The following is a 17,676-nucleotide window of genomic DNA, read 5'->3' on the forward strand; positions in this document are numbered from 1 at the left end:
GCGACGCTGTACAAGTATGGTAGAAGAAAATCCATTCATCAGGATTCGTGGACTCAATGCAGTCCCGATGGTGAGGTGAAGGGGCGCCGCACCGGAAAGGTGTAAGTGAAGGGCGGAGCAAGCTGCAGGCTTCCGGGGCGCCCAGGGTATAAAAAAAAGAGATAGAGTGGCTCTGGGCCCAGACAAACACACCTCTTTTACCTGTCTGGCCTGCCCTTGTATCCTAGTACCATACCTCCTCCTCTGCCTCTCAGATCTCGCTCCTGAAGACTGCAGTGAAGTGGTGCAGGTGCACATGTGCAAGATCTGAGAGGCAGAGAAGGAGGTACAGAAATAGGAAAATTACCTATAGGTAATCTGATGCTTTTTAAATTTTTATTTGGTGTGTGTTGGAAGAGGGGTGGTCTTATATGGTGAATATATCCCAAACTCTATATTTTAACTGGAAAAGTTGGGGGTCGTCTTATACGCCCAGTCGTCTTATATGCCGGGATATATGGTAATATCTCACAAAGTATCAACCACTTCAACATAGTTTGTGGCAGCCAAAAAAGTGAAGTTTCTGGAGTATAACAACTAGTTTTAAAGTAAGTACCACAGAATTAAACAGGAAGTAACATTTTCAAACTAGGAATCTGGAACGTTTTTCCCCAAAATTTGTTGCACAGTGTAATGCAATCTTATTGGAAAGCGTAGGCACAGTGTCCTACTTCGCTGGGATTCTGCAAGGAAAAAGGGAGCAGTGAGGCAAATCTGTTGCCCCATGCGCAGCTTCCTCTCCAGGACACTTTCCTCATCACATGCACAGAGGCCCCGTGCTGGCTCCATTTGGGGTGTTGGAGTGGAAGTGTCTAGCAATGCTTTCAACCCAGTTGGGGGCAGGGCCTATGCCAGATGTCACACAATGTCCAAAATTGGAGTCTTTCCCTCAGATGGGGTGAAAGCATCCTAGGACGCTAAAATCACACCCGTAATAGCAACGAGGGGTTTTGAAATATTAATGACTAACAAGCTAGTATCTGCTTTTCAAAAATAACATTCACAAATGATTGTCCACAAATGTCCACTGGATGAACCTAGGGGTGGAAAATATAAAACTTTGAACAACCCAATGAGGACTTAAGTGTTTAGAATCAAGGCAAGACATTTCACCCTCATTTTGAGTCAAATTTGTGAATTTATAGCTATGACATAATTAATATGATAATTGATTAACTGGGACTAAGGATTCTTCCAGACAGGCTTCAATTCCAAGATGAACTGGGATATTTTATCCCTGTTTCTCCTGGGGTTGGGTACCACACCCACTACAACCCCTGGGTTTGCCCTGTGTGGAGGTGTGGTTATATACCCTCCTAGGTCATTCAGAGGTTGAGCTGCAGCCAGGTGCCTTCAGTAAGTTGTGGGGCTAAATGGGGGGCTGGGAGGGAGGTGGCTGAGTGCCATCCCTCTCCTTCAAGCTCTTCAAGCCCAAAGAACCGGGATCAGAGTGGGGATTGATACCTGAGAATCGCTGAACGCATCCTGGGAGTCAATTCCCTCAGGGCCCACATGTGGAAAGATCCAGACTTTATATTAAGGTTCTGAGGTTTCCATGTGTTTAATTCATCCAGAGTAATGGGAAATCTCAGTTTACTACAGATTAATTCAGGTTTACCTGAGGTGTCGTTTAGATGCCTCAGGTAAACCTGTGACAAGTCCCACATTTTGGACTTATCTTCATTCCCTTTTTTGTGCCAGTAGTGACAATATTGATGTTGCCCCCACACATAGCACTCACAATCTACAAACCCCTATGATATTTAAACTAGGAATATTATTGGTTTAAACTGTGAATCATGCAGAAAAGCCAAGCTTTGCTGGAAGCAAAGCGGCATGTAAAGGGATATTATGGGATGTCTAGAGAAAGCCTGCCCTTTGTTTTTACCACTCTGTGGATTTCTTCACTCTTTGTACTTAAGCTTTTAACTTTCTTCTTAGTTGGAAATGCATCACTCTCCCCTTCTCTAAAGGACTCAGGCCTCAACCACACTGTTTGAACTAAACTCTGGTTTGCAAAAGAGGAGGAAAAGTACATTATGGCTTCCTCTTATACCTGAAATTAACCTACTAGTAGTACTAGTCTTAGTACTCTAGTTTTCTCCCTGGAGTGGGACTTAAAGTGACTCCCAGTTTGCTCCCAAAAGAAGCTCAGGGAAAATTGGGGCTGATCTCCCAAGAGAAAGAAGAATGACAGCTACTGAGATAAAATGATGCTTGTGCACATTATTGTAATTTGTCGTGCAGTGTTACATGGAAAATTGCATTCGAGTGATCTTAGGAATAGTTATGGGATGTAGAATAGGGAACGAGTCCACTTCTTTGAATTACTGGGCTCAAACAAGAAAAATATTAAAATTGCGATCCTCAAAAAAAGGGGATCAAAGATAAATCCAGAACCATGGGTAAATGTTACTTACTGAGGGTTGAAAGTACATTCTTCTTCCAACTGCCAGCACCACTGAATCTTGATGGATGCTGGAACAGCATAGACTGTACATGTTAACATAGAATAAAATAGCTTTATTTTTCATTGCGCTATTGCACAACAAAATTACATACCTACCCCTGTACACACACCAAAGCAACACACTCATCCCTCCACACACCCTCTAGCACCACACAGCCCCCGATGCCCCAGTGCCACATCAGTTTGAAACTACAGAGTTCAACATATTTATTTATTTAAAACATTTATATTCCGCCCTTCTCACCCTGAAGGGGACTCAGGGCAGAGCACAGCATATACACGGCAAACATTCATTGCTGGGACACAAATTCACATACAATACACAAACATTAATTTTTTTAATCAAAATATTAAAATACACGATTTAAAACTGTCCTAGTCAACAACATCAAATCTAATTGGCCTGGTAATTCCTATTGCTGCTTTATTGCCCTGTCCCGAAAGCTTGGTCCCACAGCCAAGTTTTTACCATCCTTCTAAAGAACAGGAGGGAGGGGGCCGACCTGATCTCAACAGGAAGGCCAGGAAGGATGGATGAGGAATACAAGGACAGCAGAGAATGGTTTGGTAAAAGAGCATCCTAAAGACAGGAAAAGAGCATGACACAAAGACAAACACACATGCTGGATAAACTGAAAACTATTACTATTATTGTTATTATTGTTATTTTACTCTGATTAAAGCAAGGATTTCGGGGTAGTATTTTACCATTCACAAACAAATGAAATGTATGTCTTTTCTGCTCCTTCTTTGTGGGATTAGTCAGCACAACAGTATAATTCCCAGCATCTCTTTCATTTGTTTCAGTAATTGTCAAGGAGTAACCAAGTTTAATGATATGATTTGCAGCAATGGTCTTTCCTTTTTCATGCCTGCAGAAAAAACAACAGATTCTTTGTTAAGATGGAATGATAATGTATTTACACAACATAGATATATGATTCCATATGTACTTAACCTGAAGAGATCAGAGGGAAAAATTGGATGTACATTTATTGTTATACTTATTTTCTAAACCTAATATTCTTTATGGACTGTTTTGTCAACATTCTGAAAAGGTAGATTAAGCTTAGAAAATAAGTGATGCCCATTAAATGAAATGAGACTTTTTATCTACCATGAGGACAATATCAGAGAAACAGAGAACTTTGAATTAGATCCTCAAAACAAGCTGATACTAAATAAAACCATATACCTATTATGGTTATCTGCATAATTAGAATATAATAATAATAATAATAATAATAATAATAATAATAATAATCTATTTATTTGACCAGTCATATGACAAATACAAAATACAACATGAATAAAAAACAAGACAAAAACTTAAAACATTTAGGCCTCTCAAACATATATCACAATATCAAACAAAACAATGAGGCTTGATAAGGTGTGATTGCACTCTAAGTAGTAATTTAAAATAAGACACTTATAACAACACAGTAAATAAATATGAAATGACATGATAAAACTGATAAAACTGAATATATACATCATATTTCCTTATCACTCCTACAATTTTCCCCCGATCGGCCCCACATATGTGGCTATCAGACATATCGTTTGGCTTAAATACAGTGTTATTTTTGGGTCTTGACCACACATAAAATGTGTTGTTCTGATGTGAGATTCCCAATACATTGTCTGTTTGATATAATCTCTCACCTTCTGATACAATTTAAAATTAAATAATACGTTTGCTACATCCTCAATTTCAAGTGCCCCGCAGATACAAATCTATTCATTATAAGGGATGCTGTTAAATCTCCCATACCTGACCATTGTCTCAAGCTAATCAAATCTAGCTCGAGTGAATACCTCCCTAAAATGTTTTGGTATTTGCATTTTTAGATAGTAATTTGAAAGGTATGTTTATATTGACTCAGGCATTTTTGGTTGGCAATCAGACTGAGGGTGGCTATATCTTTTTGTGCTATATCTTTTTCTGCTTGTATAACACTCTTTCTTAAGGGCAGGAGACAGGAAGATCGCAATTTCTTATATAATTTATCAGTTGCGTAATCCAAGACGTCTTTAGTTGGGATTTTATCTGTTCTCATAGGCACAATTCTGGGAATCTATCGGGCTCCATTACATTGATTTTACGCCAGTAATTATATGCTCTAAGACTGTGCATGGATTGTGCAAATTTCCAGTTCCAGTCTCACTGCAGCAGTTGAGGTCCTTTTATCTACTCCCAGTATATTTCTCAGGTGCTGGGATTATGCTTGTTCTATTACTGAGATGGAACTTAAACCCCATACTACTCCTGCATATAAAAGCATAGGTGTAACCTTGGCTTTATATACTTAAATTATTGGGATTAGGGTACCTGGGTAGCAATTTTTTAAAGCTATTTTTTCTGAGATGGCTGCTTTGATGATGAGAAGTCCAAGAACCAGTCTCAGAGAAAGTTACTCGAAGATAAGGGAAGGTGTTCACTTGTTCTGTTACCTGACCATCTAATTGCCATCTGTGTCTCTGCTGTTTTCCCCCCAAATACCATTATTTTTATTTTTATTTTGTTGATGATTAGAAAGTTATCCTGGTAATAGGAGCTGAGTCTTCTTAACAACCTACAAAGTCCAACTTGCAAGTGTGATAGTAATATCATATCATCAGCATACAATAGAGTGTTACAAAATGTGTTAAGGACTTTAGGCATATGAGCTACGGGGTCCTTCATTACTCTAGGCAGGTCATTGATATAAAGATTAAATAATATTGGTGCTAAAATGCACCCCTGTCTTACCCCTTTATATGTGTTGATCAAGCTTGTCATATCTCCAGGTGTTTGTGTATAAGACTTTTATCAGTAGCAACAGTATAGGTTCAATTTTGAGGTTGAACAACTTATTCCATAACATTTCTCTGTTCACAGTATCAAATGCTGCAGAGAAGTTAATAAAGGCAGCATACAAGTGTCTTCCCTTACAGGTGTATTTAGCAATCAAATGATTCAAAATAAAACAGTTATCAATGGTAGATCTGTTTGTCTAAATCTTCTTGTGCTTCCGCAAGGATACCTTTTTTGTTTACCCAGCTTTCGACTCTGCTCAATAGGAACCTAGCGTAAATTTTGGCAACAATATCTATTCAACGAATGAGCCTGCAATTACTGTGATCCTTTATATTCCCTTTTTGAATATGGGAATATGACTATTGCCACCTTCCATCCGACTGGAATCTGGCAGGTATTGTTTTTATGTGTAAATAGGCCTACCAAAAGAGGAGCTCACCAATCAGGATCTTTTTAAAATAATTTGGCTGGTAAAAAATCTTCCCCAGGTACTTTGTCACTCTTTAAACCTTTAATTATACACTTTATCACCTTTTCTGAAACTGGTGGCCAAGGGGGAGGTGCTTCCATGCATAATGAATCTCTGGTTAAGTGCTGTTTCTCTATTGGTTCTGTTAAAGCAAATAAACCTTGATAGTAATTATCCCAATCCTTGGCTGTAATTTGTATATCAAGAGAAAATCTCCGTTCTTTTAATATTCCTGCTACAGAATGCCAAAATATAGCCGAATTATGGCTCTTTGCTGCTAATTCAAGTCCAGACCAAGTTGCAGTGGCATATTTTTTCTTTAATTGTATACGTTTTTTATATTTCTGTCTAAGGGTCAACACCTTGCCTTGTATTGGGGCGGAGGGACACTTCTGGGCAAGTTTCATGGCTGACTTCAGTTTCTTTCTTAACAGCTAGCATTCAGTGTCAAACCAGGGTTATCTACCTGTCTGATAATTTTTTATGGAAGATTTGGTTGTTACATATTTCTTCAACATGTGGCACAGGTTTGTAAATGAATTGGAAACTAGTGGCCAGTCAGCTGTAGGTGGCTGGATTGAATTTTTTGCATTCTCTGTTTTAAGGATATCTGTTATTGCTGTAGTATCTACCTTGGTCATATTAATCTTTTGTCTTGGGACAGCTCATAATTATTTGTGAACCATTTATCAGCCCTGTTACTTGGTCTTAAATCTGAACTGCCCCATAGTTTCACACTGTATGGTTGATGATCACTTTCTCCTCTTGGAAATACAGTAATCTCTGAGAAAAGGTCCACTTTGTTTCTTGATAAACAAATGAGATCTAATATACTACTTGAGCTAGCTGAGTAATGTGTGTGTGGATATGTATAGTTATCCTTTCCTCCCAAGATTTGAAGATTATATTTAAAAATTAGCGAGACTAAGTATAAGACAGGACTGTTATTTTTGCTGTTTCTTGAGCGCCATTCTGCATGAATCATTTGGAAATCTGTTCTGAGCAAAATCATAGAGGGATGGTCCTAATTTGGCATTAAAATCGCCAAATAATATTATTATAGATTGGGGATATGATGTTGTTAATTCATCCATTATTTCTTCTAAACAAATTCAGTGATTAGTATTATAATAGAAGGATGTTTTTGGGGGAATATATACATTTACTAGTATGACTTCAAAATCCTTGTATCTGAATTCACAGATGAGAAAATGTATTCTCAATGTATAGTTTCTCACCCGACCATTGCAGCTCTTGCTTACTGAGAATGCAAAGTCCACCAGAAGCTCGTCCTTTGTTTTTTTTAGTTTTCGGGCCAGTACATTCCAGCTTTGAAAGCCTGGGAGTTTTATTGGATCCTCCTCTCCAATTAACCAACTTTCCTGAGTGGCTATTACATCAAATTTGGAAAGGAAACCTACTAATTCACTATCCACCGCTGCCTTCTATCCAGCTACATTCCAAGAGACCATTTGCATATTTTCCCCACAGCAGGCTGTTCTATATGACATAATGGGTTAGGACATAATGGTACAGACAGTCAATTTGATTCAAAATCTCATACAATATTATCAATACAATCCATAAAAACCCAGTTATTATGGGGATGTCCAGTTATCCTCACCAGAGGTTGCAATTGTTGTTCTTCTTTCTCATTCCATGACGTCTCATCAGGAGGGAGTGCCTGGTGAATTGCCTCCATCTCTTCCTTTTCCGATGAGGGCTCTAAAGTAATCTGCCTCTGTTCGTGAGAGTTTAGGTCAGAGTTGTCAACTTCTAGGTGATTTTGTCCTGTCAGGGCTTTATTCAACATCATTGGAGTTAGGGATGGCGATATGATTATTATATTATTCTGCGTCTGTCCCAGTGGTGGTTCCTTCTCATTTGTAAGTACCTTTATGGGTCCAAAGGGATCCCAACTACGTTGCTTTGGCTGCTTGTAATTAGTCACTCCTTTATTCAGTGTGAGTGAATAATCATAATCAGTATTTGGTGAAACAAGATCTATTAGTGGCTCTGCTGTAATGATAGAATCATAGAGTTGGAAGAGACCTTGTGGGCCATCCAGTCCAACCCCCTGCCAAGAAGCAGAAAAATCGCATTCAGAGCATCCCAACAGATGGCCATCCAGCATCTGTTTAAAAGCCTCTGTAGAAGGAGCCTTCTCCACACTCCAGGGCAGAGAGTTGCACCGCTGAACAGCTTTCACAGTCAGGAAGTTCTTCCTAATGTTCAGATGGAATCAACTTTCTTGTAGTTTGGAGCCATTGTTCTGCGGCCTAGTCTCCAGGACAGCAGAAAACAAGCTTGCTCCCTCCTCCCTATGACTGCCTCTCACATATTTATACATGACTATCATGTCTCCTCTCAGCCTTCTCTTCTTCAGGCTAAACATGCCCAGCTCTTTAAGCTGCTCCTCATAGGGCTTGTTCTCCAGACCCTTGATCATTTTAGTCATCCTCCTCTGGACACATTCCATCTTGTCAACATCTCCCTTCAACTGTGGTGCCCAGAATTGGATACAGTATTCCAGATGTGGTCTAACCAAGGCAAAATAAAGGGGTAGCATGACTTCCTGGATCTAGACATTATACTCCTATTGATGCAGGCCAAAATCCCATTGGCATTTTTTTTTTGCTGCCATATCACATTGTTGGATCATGTTTACCTTGTTGTCCACGAGGACTCCAAGATCTTTTTCACATGTACTGCTCTTAAATAATCAAGTCCCTCTTCAGGATTTTCAACTTATTCCACATATTATTCTGCTCTTGTCTTGTGGACGAGCCAAAGGCATCAATGAAAACATCCTTAATTAGCTTGGGGTCCTCTTCTTCAAATAAAACAGATTGATTTCCACTCTTTTGCTCCCTCAGGGTCACAGGTGGTGAGGTAGCAAACTTGGGGACTCTCATATCACGAAGTAGTGGATTGATCCCTTCATCACAAAATACTCTGATGGAAAAGATTTGATAGTGGACTTGAAAACTTCTTATCCTAATTAACGTAAGAAAAATAGTGGATTGTTTGAAGTTCAGGAGGATCGACTTTTAATTAAGGTCTCCTGGGAGCCATTCAACAGTGTCTAGGTCTAGTTGCCCCTGTTGGCAATGAAGGGGTTTCCTGAGAGAATTTTTAATTGCTTTCCTGGTGTTCCAGCGACCAATATTATGTCTATTCTTAAAGATGTTGAGGGCTATCTGCTTTGCTTGTTATAAACGGTTGGATTGAACAGGGGGTAGGTTGTTTACTTCCGAGGTGTCTTTAATAGTTATCCAGTCTCTGTGCTTAATCTTATCAAAAGTTAGACGGTGGCTCTTTTGGGGCTGCAACTTTTTATTCAGTCTTTTAACATTTTCTTTAACCACTTGCTCATTCTCAGCATATTGGACATAAATATGTGGCTCTCACACAGGCAGTAGTAAAAGGACGGGGGACATGTTTTTGCATAAGGGTGTCCATATCATCTTTTAACTCATTCAGCTTATCTTTTATACCTGTTAGCTGATCGAATATCGAAATTACAGTTCGTGCTGCTATAAGACATTGCTTTCCCATAAACACTGTTGTGTTTCCCCATGTTTTAGTTTTAGGCTTCATTTCAGGATCCCTGCAGCAGATATCTGGGCTAAATGCATACAGAAGCAACATCAGCAAGAATCCCAATTTATGATCCTGGACTCCTTCAAGCTCCTCTCTGGTAGACAAGGGAGATTTCATTATCTGTTCTATTCCCTGCTCTATCTGAGTTTCTTCTTCCAAGATTTCAAATCTATTGGCCATAGGAAGAAGGTTTGTTTTACTTACATCTCCTTTCCATGCAAAAAAATAATAATCTTCATTTCTTGGCTGTTTGGCATGTTTCAGCTGAGGGAATGAACCTGGGCTAACGCCAAGATGCTTCCTTCTTTTCCTTTTTCCTAGTGCTCAGTTTAGAAAACTTTCATGGGCTTCAAGGACTTGTAATTGAGCCTTTCCCTTTGGGGTAATCTAATCTAGGTAAAGTTGATAAAATAAAATAAAATAGCACTATTGAATAAAAATAAATCCTTAAAACCTGCAGTCCTTGGGAGCGCTCTCCCATACGTCTGCTTCTCAGCTGAGTCAGCTGAGGTCTCAGCCGCCCTACTCATAGTTCTGGACACACCTTAGATCTGGTCTTCTGTTTAGAGCGGGATGATGGCGATGGTATTGTGGAGGGACAGTCCACAGTACCTTTGTCATGGACCAATCACTACCTGGTTAGGTTTAGACTCACTTGGGATTTAAACCACTGCAGGGGTGGAGGACCAATTAGAGGGTACGCCACATGAGGCTTATGGATTTTGATAGATTCCTGATGGATTCCTAATGGATCTTGGGGTTCTTTGGTAGGTGATTCTTGGGGATTTTCTTGCCTCTTCGAAGTTTTGGCAGACCTCTGGAATACAGAGGTGGCCAGGGCAATTGACACAATTGCTCCCAAATGTCTCCTTTCACAAAGCAGAGCCAAATCAGTTTCCTAGTGTTCTAGGGAGCTGGCAGCGATGAGGCAAGTGAAATGGAGACTAGAGTAGAGTTGGTGCCAAACTCATAGTGAAACTGACCGAACATGGGCTAGGGCGTATTTAAGAGCCTATTCTGTAGCAATGAAGGCAGCAGAAAAATCATTTGTTGCATCTTCATCTGCAAAGAACTGCCCAAGAGAGATGTTCCGAGTGGCTAGAGGACTTTTAAACCCTGCACAATAAGGGATCCCTGACCAATCAGCAGCCCATTGCAAGGGATCTGCTAGATTCTTTGCAAAAAAAGTTGCTCAGATCTGTTCTGACTTAACTGCCAGTGCTAATGCAGTCTCTGGGTGTCGTACTCCAGAACAGTATCACCTCTGACTTTAAACACCACATCAGCTGGGTAAAATCAGCAAGCAGTTTATTAAGGAATATATGTAGCCAAATCATTATAAGCTCACTCCTGACTCCCAAACTGCTAGGAACGGATTCTTTCTTAGTTTTGGTTTCTTATCTAATTTCTGCTGAAACTGAGCTGAGCGTCTTAATTGCTGCCCGGACTGCCTCTGTGTACTAAAACTCCTTTTCCTGTTCAAGGTCTCATTAACTCCTGCACTGGTACATCCAAATCAGCTTCATTCTTAGATAACTGACCAAGGAACTGTGGCAAAAGGCCTTTCCCAGGCCCGGGACATTGAGAATCCCCTTGCAGCAACTCAAGCCTCTCTTTTAAACTCAATTCAGGCCCAAGTGACCCCTCATCTCCAGATCCGGCCCAGGAACCGGATCAACATCCCCATTCCATTCTTGAACATCATTATGATGATTACAGTTGAGAGAGAAGTGATGAGAGAGAGAGAGGGAGAGAGAGAGAGAGAGAGAACTAAAATATGGTTCTCTTCCTTATATAGTCGCAACTGTCCTTACTCATCATGCTCAGGGACAAAGGATGTGACATGAAAAACTTGTCACCCTGTCACATGGGTGTGACACAGCATTAGACAGCTTTCTGACCAGTCCCACTTACTTTTAACACTGCAGTGGCTTCTACCAGAAGTGAACACATGTTCTGCACATATTTCAACCCATGCAGTTTCCATTTCTAGCTAATACACAGCAATACCTGACTAACAGATCTGACCCCAGATTATCTGCTTGCCCCATATTATCTAGCAGTGTAAACTCATATAATCCAGTTCAAACTAGATAGTCTAGGATCAGATCCTGGGATATAGGCCAGTGTAGCTCCAACCACTGTCCTGTTGTTTCATTTAACATTTTAATGTCTTTTTATTTGTATGAGTGCTATAAAAAGTTTTAAATAAAATAAATTATCTTGTTTACATAAGGAAACAGTAACAAAGCAAAGAATTAGAATCACTTTTAAAAGGAACACCTTTTCTTATTCTTACCACTTTGCATCTGATGATGGAGAAGCTCTCAACAGCACAGGAATTTTAGCTGGTTCATTAATTTTTGCTTCCACCAAGGATGGCATTCTTCCCAAAGAGATGAAAGGCTTTTCTGTTAAGATTTTAATGAAACAAGCATTTCAGAGTATTTAATTGTATTTTCCCATTTCCAGAAATGCATGCTTTTGTACGCAAAACAATAGTGATTGAATTGAAATACGGTGATTTTTGTAAAAAAAAAAATAAAAAAAAATTGAGGTGATGTCATTTCATACTTTACTCTAAACCAGTGGTTCTCAACCTGTAGGTCCCCAGATGTTTTGGCCTCCAACTTCCAGAAATCCTAAAAGCTGGTAAACTAGCTGGGATTTCTGGGAGTTGTAGCCAAAACACCTGGGGATCCACAATTGAGAATACTGCTCTGAACTATCAGAAATTTCACCCCAGCATTTTACTAAGATGAATTTTATTACCACTTACAACTGGGTGATATGTTGACAATATACTATACAGTTCCTCACTGTGGGTGCACCTACACTGTTGAATGAATGCAATTTGACACCACTTTGTCTGTCATGGTTCAATGCTATGGAATCACGCAAGATATAGTTTTAGAAGGTGTTTAGTAGTGGTGTGCAATTTTTTTCATTAGATGTCCTAAATTGTATCAGATTTGTTGAATTCATACTTACAATGCAATATCCGACATGCGGGCATGGCCTATGCCAAAGATTTAAGAATCAAAATGTACACAATACTTGTTTGCTTGAATTTTGTAAATCTTGGAAGCCTCCCAAAGTCAGTTTCATTTTTCAGCACAAAGACTCGAAGCAAAACCAAAGACTTTCCTCTTTAAATTAATGGCCTCTCACCCTTAGGAGATGGAAGCATCAGGGAAAAAGCAGAGTTTGCTGAGAAATAGACTGAGAAAGCACGGAATTTTGGGAAATATAGTTTGGGAGAGCAAGCAGTCCTATGCCAGAGATTTCAAAAGGCCCTGCCCTAAACTACATTTCCCAGAATTCTGCTCAGCATCAGAAAGTCTCAGTTAGGATAGGGGAGAGATTTGTCCCTCCATAGCAGCAGCCAGCCAGAGTTCCCATAAATTGTTGAATCTGTAAAGACTGACTGATACTTCTAGTAAATAAATCTCTTTGTTAGGCTGGGAAGAAATCACTAAATGGAAGTTCTATTGGTTAATATGAGAGCCGTTCAATGAGATAAAGGTTTTTGTCATTTTTTTAAAAATCCCTAAAATTAGTAGATTTATGACTATTTCTGAAAGTTGGGGGGAATGATCCCCCGTTATCTTGTGTCATTGTATAGAAAATTTAAGGAGATAGCTCTTGTAGTTTTTTAACCAAATGCTGTGTATAAAACTTGAAAAATTTCCTGAAAATCCATGGAAAAGTTAAACATTTTGAAAGTTGATGGGCTAACACTGGTAAATGTGTTCTACCATTCTAGCATGTTTCACCCCAATAGCTGTAAAAATGAGGGAGATAGCAGCCTCTGACATTATTATTTATTATTTATTTATTATTTACAGTTCTTATATTCCGCCCTTCTCACCCCGCAGGGGACTCAGGGCGGATTACAGTAAACACATATATGGCAAACATTCAATGCCAGTTTGACAGACAACAAATACAGACAAATATACCAAGGCTATTTAACTTTTTTCTGGCCGCCAGGGGAGCTGCTGCTTTTCATCGTCCATCAACGACACCGATGAAGTTCTTCCGCATTCCACATTCCCGGAGTTTTTTTCTTTATGGCCTCATAAATTAGTTAAATTCAGCCTCCCACACAAGGTGGTGCCTTATTTTCCTACTTGACAGATGCAACTGTCTTTCGGGTTGCAAAGGTTGACAACGGGCTACACAATGGCTGGACACCCACTCCAGCCCGGGCTGGCCTCGAACTCATGACCTTTTGGTCAGAGTGATCTTAATGCAGCTGACACTCAGCCAGCTGAGCCACAATCCCGGTGCATTATCCCACTTGCGCAATTACTATAACAAAAAAGTGACTTTTTTCTCATGTTATAGTAATCTTTATGGCACCACCTTACAGCCTGAAAATAACTGAATTGCAAAAACAGAAATAAATTCTATTTTGTTCCAAAGAAGAAGAGTCTATAGCAGTGTTTCCCAACTTAATACAGTTCCTCGTCGTGGTGATCCCCAACCATAACATTATTTTCATTGCTACTTCATAACTATAATTTTGCTACTGTTATGAATCGTCACGTAAATATCTGATATGTAAGATGTATTGTCATTAATTGGACCAAATTTGGCACAAATACTCGATGCGCCCATATTTGAATACTGGTGGAGTTTGGGGAAGTTAATTTTTTCATTTGGGAGTTGTAATTGCTGGGATTTATAGTTCGCCTACAATCAAAGAGCATTCTGAACTCCACCAACGATGGAACTGAACAAAACTTGGCACACAGAACTCCCAGGTTTGGTGGGCACTGACCTTGAGCTTTGGAGTTGTAGTTCACCTACACTCAGAAAGTACTGTGGGCTCAAACAATGATAGATCTGGACCAAACTTGGCATGAATACTCAATATGTCCAAATGTGAACACTGACGGAGTTTGGGGGAAAACTGGGGAGTTGTAGTTGCTGGGATTTATAGTTCACCTACAATCAAAGAACATTCTGAACTCAGAATGTTCTGCACCAAACTTGGCATAGTACCTACATGGCCAACATTGTATACTTGTGGGGTCAGGGGGAGCCGTTTTTGAATTCTGGGTGTACCAAACTGGTAATGAAACTAATAAACTTGCCACACAAAATTGGCTCAGAAACTGCCCTCTTCTTGCTGAGAGGCCAGCCAATCACAGCGAAGGAGGGCTTTTGGTAGGAGGATTCACTATCTGTTTCTAAAAAGGAAGCGGTCAGACAGAGAGATCTTCAGTCTTCTCTACCAAAGGGGCATCTAAGACCATCAGAAATATGATTTATGGTGGCCCCTCTGAAGCCCCCCTCCTGCCCCCCCCCCAGGGCTCCCAACCCCCAGGTTGAGAAACGCTGGTCTATAGGATTGCTGTGTTCATCTTTTAGCTTCTCATTTATTACCAAGTAAAGGGAATTACATCAGTAACACCTTACCTTGTACATAGACATAAACACTTGCTGTTGTATGGTTGTCTTGATAAAAGCATTTGTAGGCTCCAGTGTCGTTGCCTTTTATTTTGCTAACTGTGAGGAGTTTACAGTAGACATTTTCTGTACAGTCTGTCACTGCCACACGGTTTTCAGAACTCATCTGATTGTTGGGCCAAAACCATTCCAAGGCTCTTTCACCACTAAGAGACAAAGACAGAGGCGTAAACATACAAAAGGAATACCTTAAGGATCACCATGGATGATAATTCGTGGCCAAGTATGATTGTCCTCCAGAAGTAGAGTTTGAACAGTGGATCAACAAATGACTGTGAACAACGATTCTGGGTCCATAATAATATAATAATAATATAACAACTTTATTTTTATACCCCACCATCATCTCCCCTAGGGGACTCGAGGTGGCTTACAAAGGGACAAGCCCAGAAAGTTACAGATAAAAACAGTGACATAATTAAAATCAATCAATAAAATAATAAAACAACATAGTCATAAAACAACAACATAAAACAGTATGGCTGGGATAAAGGGAATCAAGTTGAGTTCAGGCTCAATGAGTGCACAATTCCTGAATTCCTAAAGGAGTGCGTAGAAGGTGGTCTTTTATATCGAGGACATAGATTTCGAGATGGGAGGTGGTCACAATAAGGATTTCCTTTATGCACCTTCCTCTTGGCATGTTTTTTTTCTTTCACCCTGTATTTGTGTCTCTTCAAAATCCACAGCACAGTAGGTAACAGCTGACTTCCAGTTACAGTGCTCAAGTTATAAATGAACATTCCCCCATTGTTATTGAAGGGTACACAGAGCTGTGTTTATTCACTGATAAACCACCACATCAATCTTTGAATAAGCAAACCAACGCCATTTCAGATACAATCACTTCAAATAAACTAGCATTTAATAGAGTGTTCACTTAGCCAGTTGACATTAATCTGGTGATACACATGCACATATAAATAATATCAAATGTACAGTTTTTATGCTCGAATTTAATTTTATAACTTCAATTTTTTAAAAAAAGGTTTATTCACTTTAGTATCATAACAAAGTTGCATGACACCATAATTAATAACACAACCACAGGTTCCAATTTATGGTAGCTCAAGGACTGAAATTATGTATCTGCTTTCAATTTCAGTATCTCCAGCCTTCCTGTCTTCTATGCTCAGGAGAAAGAGCAATGGAAGTAATAATACTTTTTCAGTTTTACAAACATCATACCAAACCATACCTATAAACTCATTTGGAACCATACTTGATGCCCCTCAATGGTATCAAGACAAACATCCAACCAAACTACAGTTAAATTTATCTAATCACAATATGCAGAGGCGGCCCTAGGTAATTTTCAATGGTAAGCAAAGAATATTTTGGCGCCCCCCCCCCCAACCAATCACTGTGATACACACACACACACACACACACATATGGGCATGGACAAATTTTGGCCCTCCGGGTATTTTGGACTTCCTACTGGCTGTTTGGATTTGTGGGAGTTGAAGTCCAAAACACATGGAGGGCCAAAGTTGGCCTATGCCATCCATATATACACACACACACACACACACACACACACACACACACACTAGCCGTCCCCTGCCACGCGTTGCTGTGATCCAGTCTGGTGATCTTGAAAAGAAAGTAATGAGAAAGTTGGTTTCTAATCTATGTAATGCCTTTCTGCTTGTGGGTAAACAGTATTTCTTCTTTCTTTGTCAGTGTTGATGTGGAGATTGTCTGGTTTGCCTACTCTGGAACATGCAACATATCATTGTCCTTCTTTAGGGATCCCTTTCAAATCTATGATATTATTTCTTCCATATGTGTGTGTGTGTGTGAGAGAGAGAGAATCATATAGATCTATATCTATGGCTGGATAGCTCTTTGTCAGGAGGACTTTATGTTTTCTTGCTCTGGTGAAGGGAGTTGGTCTGGATGGCCATGCAGTACATAAATATCTATTTGAGGCAGAATTTCCAAGCTAACAATCATCTAAGTAAATGCAGCCGGACCACAAATAAGCAGCTCTGTTACATTATCTGACTAACAAGGTTATCCTCTGATCAGATTAAAGTGTTTTAAATTGTTGTTGTTGTGTGCCATCAAGTCATTTCCAATTTATGGGTACCCTAAGGCAAACATAACAAAGTGCAATTTATCAGGTATCAAAGGGCCCTTCAACACTGCCATGTAACCCAGAATAACAAGGCAGATAATCCACATTATCTTCTTTGAACTGGGTTATCTGAGTTCACACTGCCATATAATCCAGTTCAAAGCAGAGAATGGATTTCAGGAAGGCCTTCGACAAGGTCCCCCATGGCCTTCTGGCAAACAAACTAGTCCAATGTGGGCTAGGCAAAACTACGGTGAGGTGGATCTGTAATTGGTTAAATGGACGAACCCAAAGGGTGCTCACCAATGCTTCCCCTTCATCCTGGAAAGAAGCGACGAGCGGAGTGCCGCAGGGTTCTATCCTGGGCCCGGTCCTGATCAGGATCTTTATTAATGACTCAGATGAAGGGCTAGAAGGCATGATCATCAAGTTTGCAGACGACACCAAATTGGGAGGGAGAGCCAAGACTCCAGAGGACAGGAGCAGGATTCAAAGGGATCTTGACAGATTAGAGAGATGAATGGCCAAAACTAACAAAATGAAGTTTAACAGTAACAAATGCAAGATACTCCACTTAGGCAGGAAAAACGAAATGCAAAGATACAAAATGGGGGACAATGCCTGGCTCGAGAGCAGTACGTGTGAAAAAAATCTTGGAGTCCTCGTGGGGAGGAAGTTAAACTTGAGCCAACAATGTGATGTGGCAGCAAAAAAAGCCAATGGGATTTTGG

The 17,676-nt window shown here is 39.9% G+C and overlaps 1 protein-coding gene across 1 annotated transcript in view; it reads right to left on the reverse strand.

The window, feature by feature from the left end:
- The window catches only part of LOC132777234 (vascular endothelial growth factor receptor 2-like), a 40,375-nt gene extending 37,827 nt beyond the window's left edge, over nt 1–2,548 (reverse strand). The window contains exon 1 of the mRNA XM_067468479.1: nt 2,460–2,548. Within this exon, the coding sequence (XP_067324580.1) occupies nt 2,460–2,548 (89 nt within the window). The remainder of the gene's footprint in view (nt 1–2,459) is intronic.
- Between the last annotated feature and the right edge of the window lie 15,128 nt (nt 2,549–17,676).

The sequence above is a fragment of the Anolis sagrei genome, chromosome 5 (assembly GCF_037176765.1).
Source record: "Anolis sagrei isolate rAnoSag1 chromosome 5, rAnoSag1.mat, whole genome shotgun sequence".
Lineage (NCBI taxonomy): Eukaryota > Metazoa > Chordata > Lepidosauria > Squamata > Dactyloidae > Anolis > Anolis sagrei.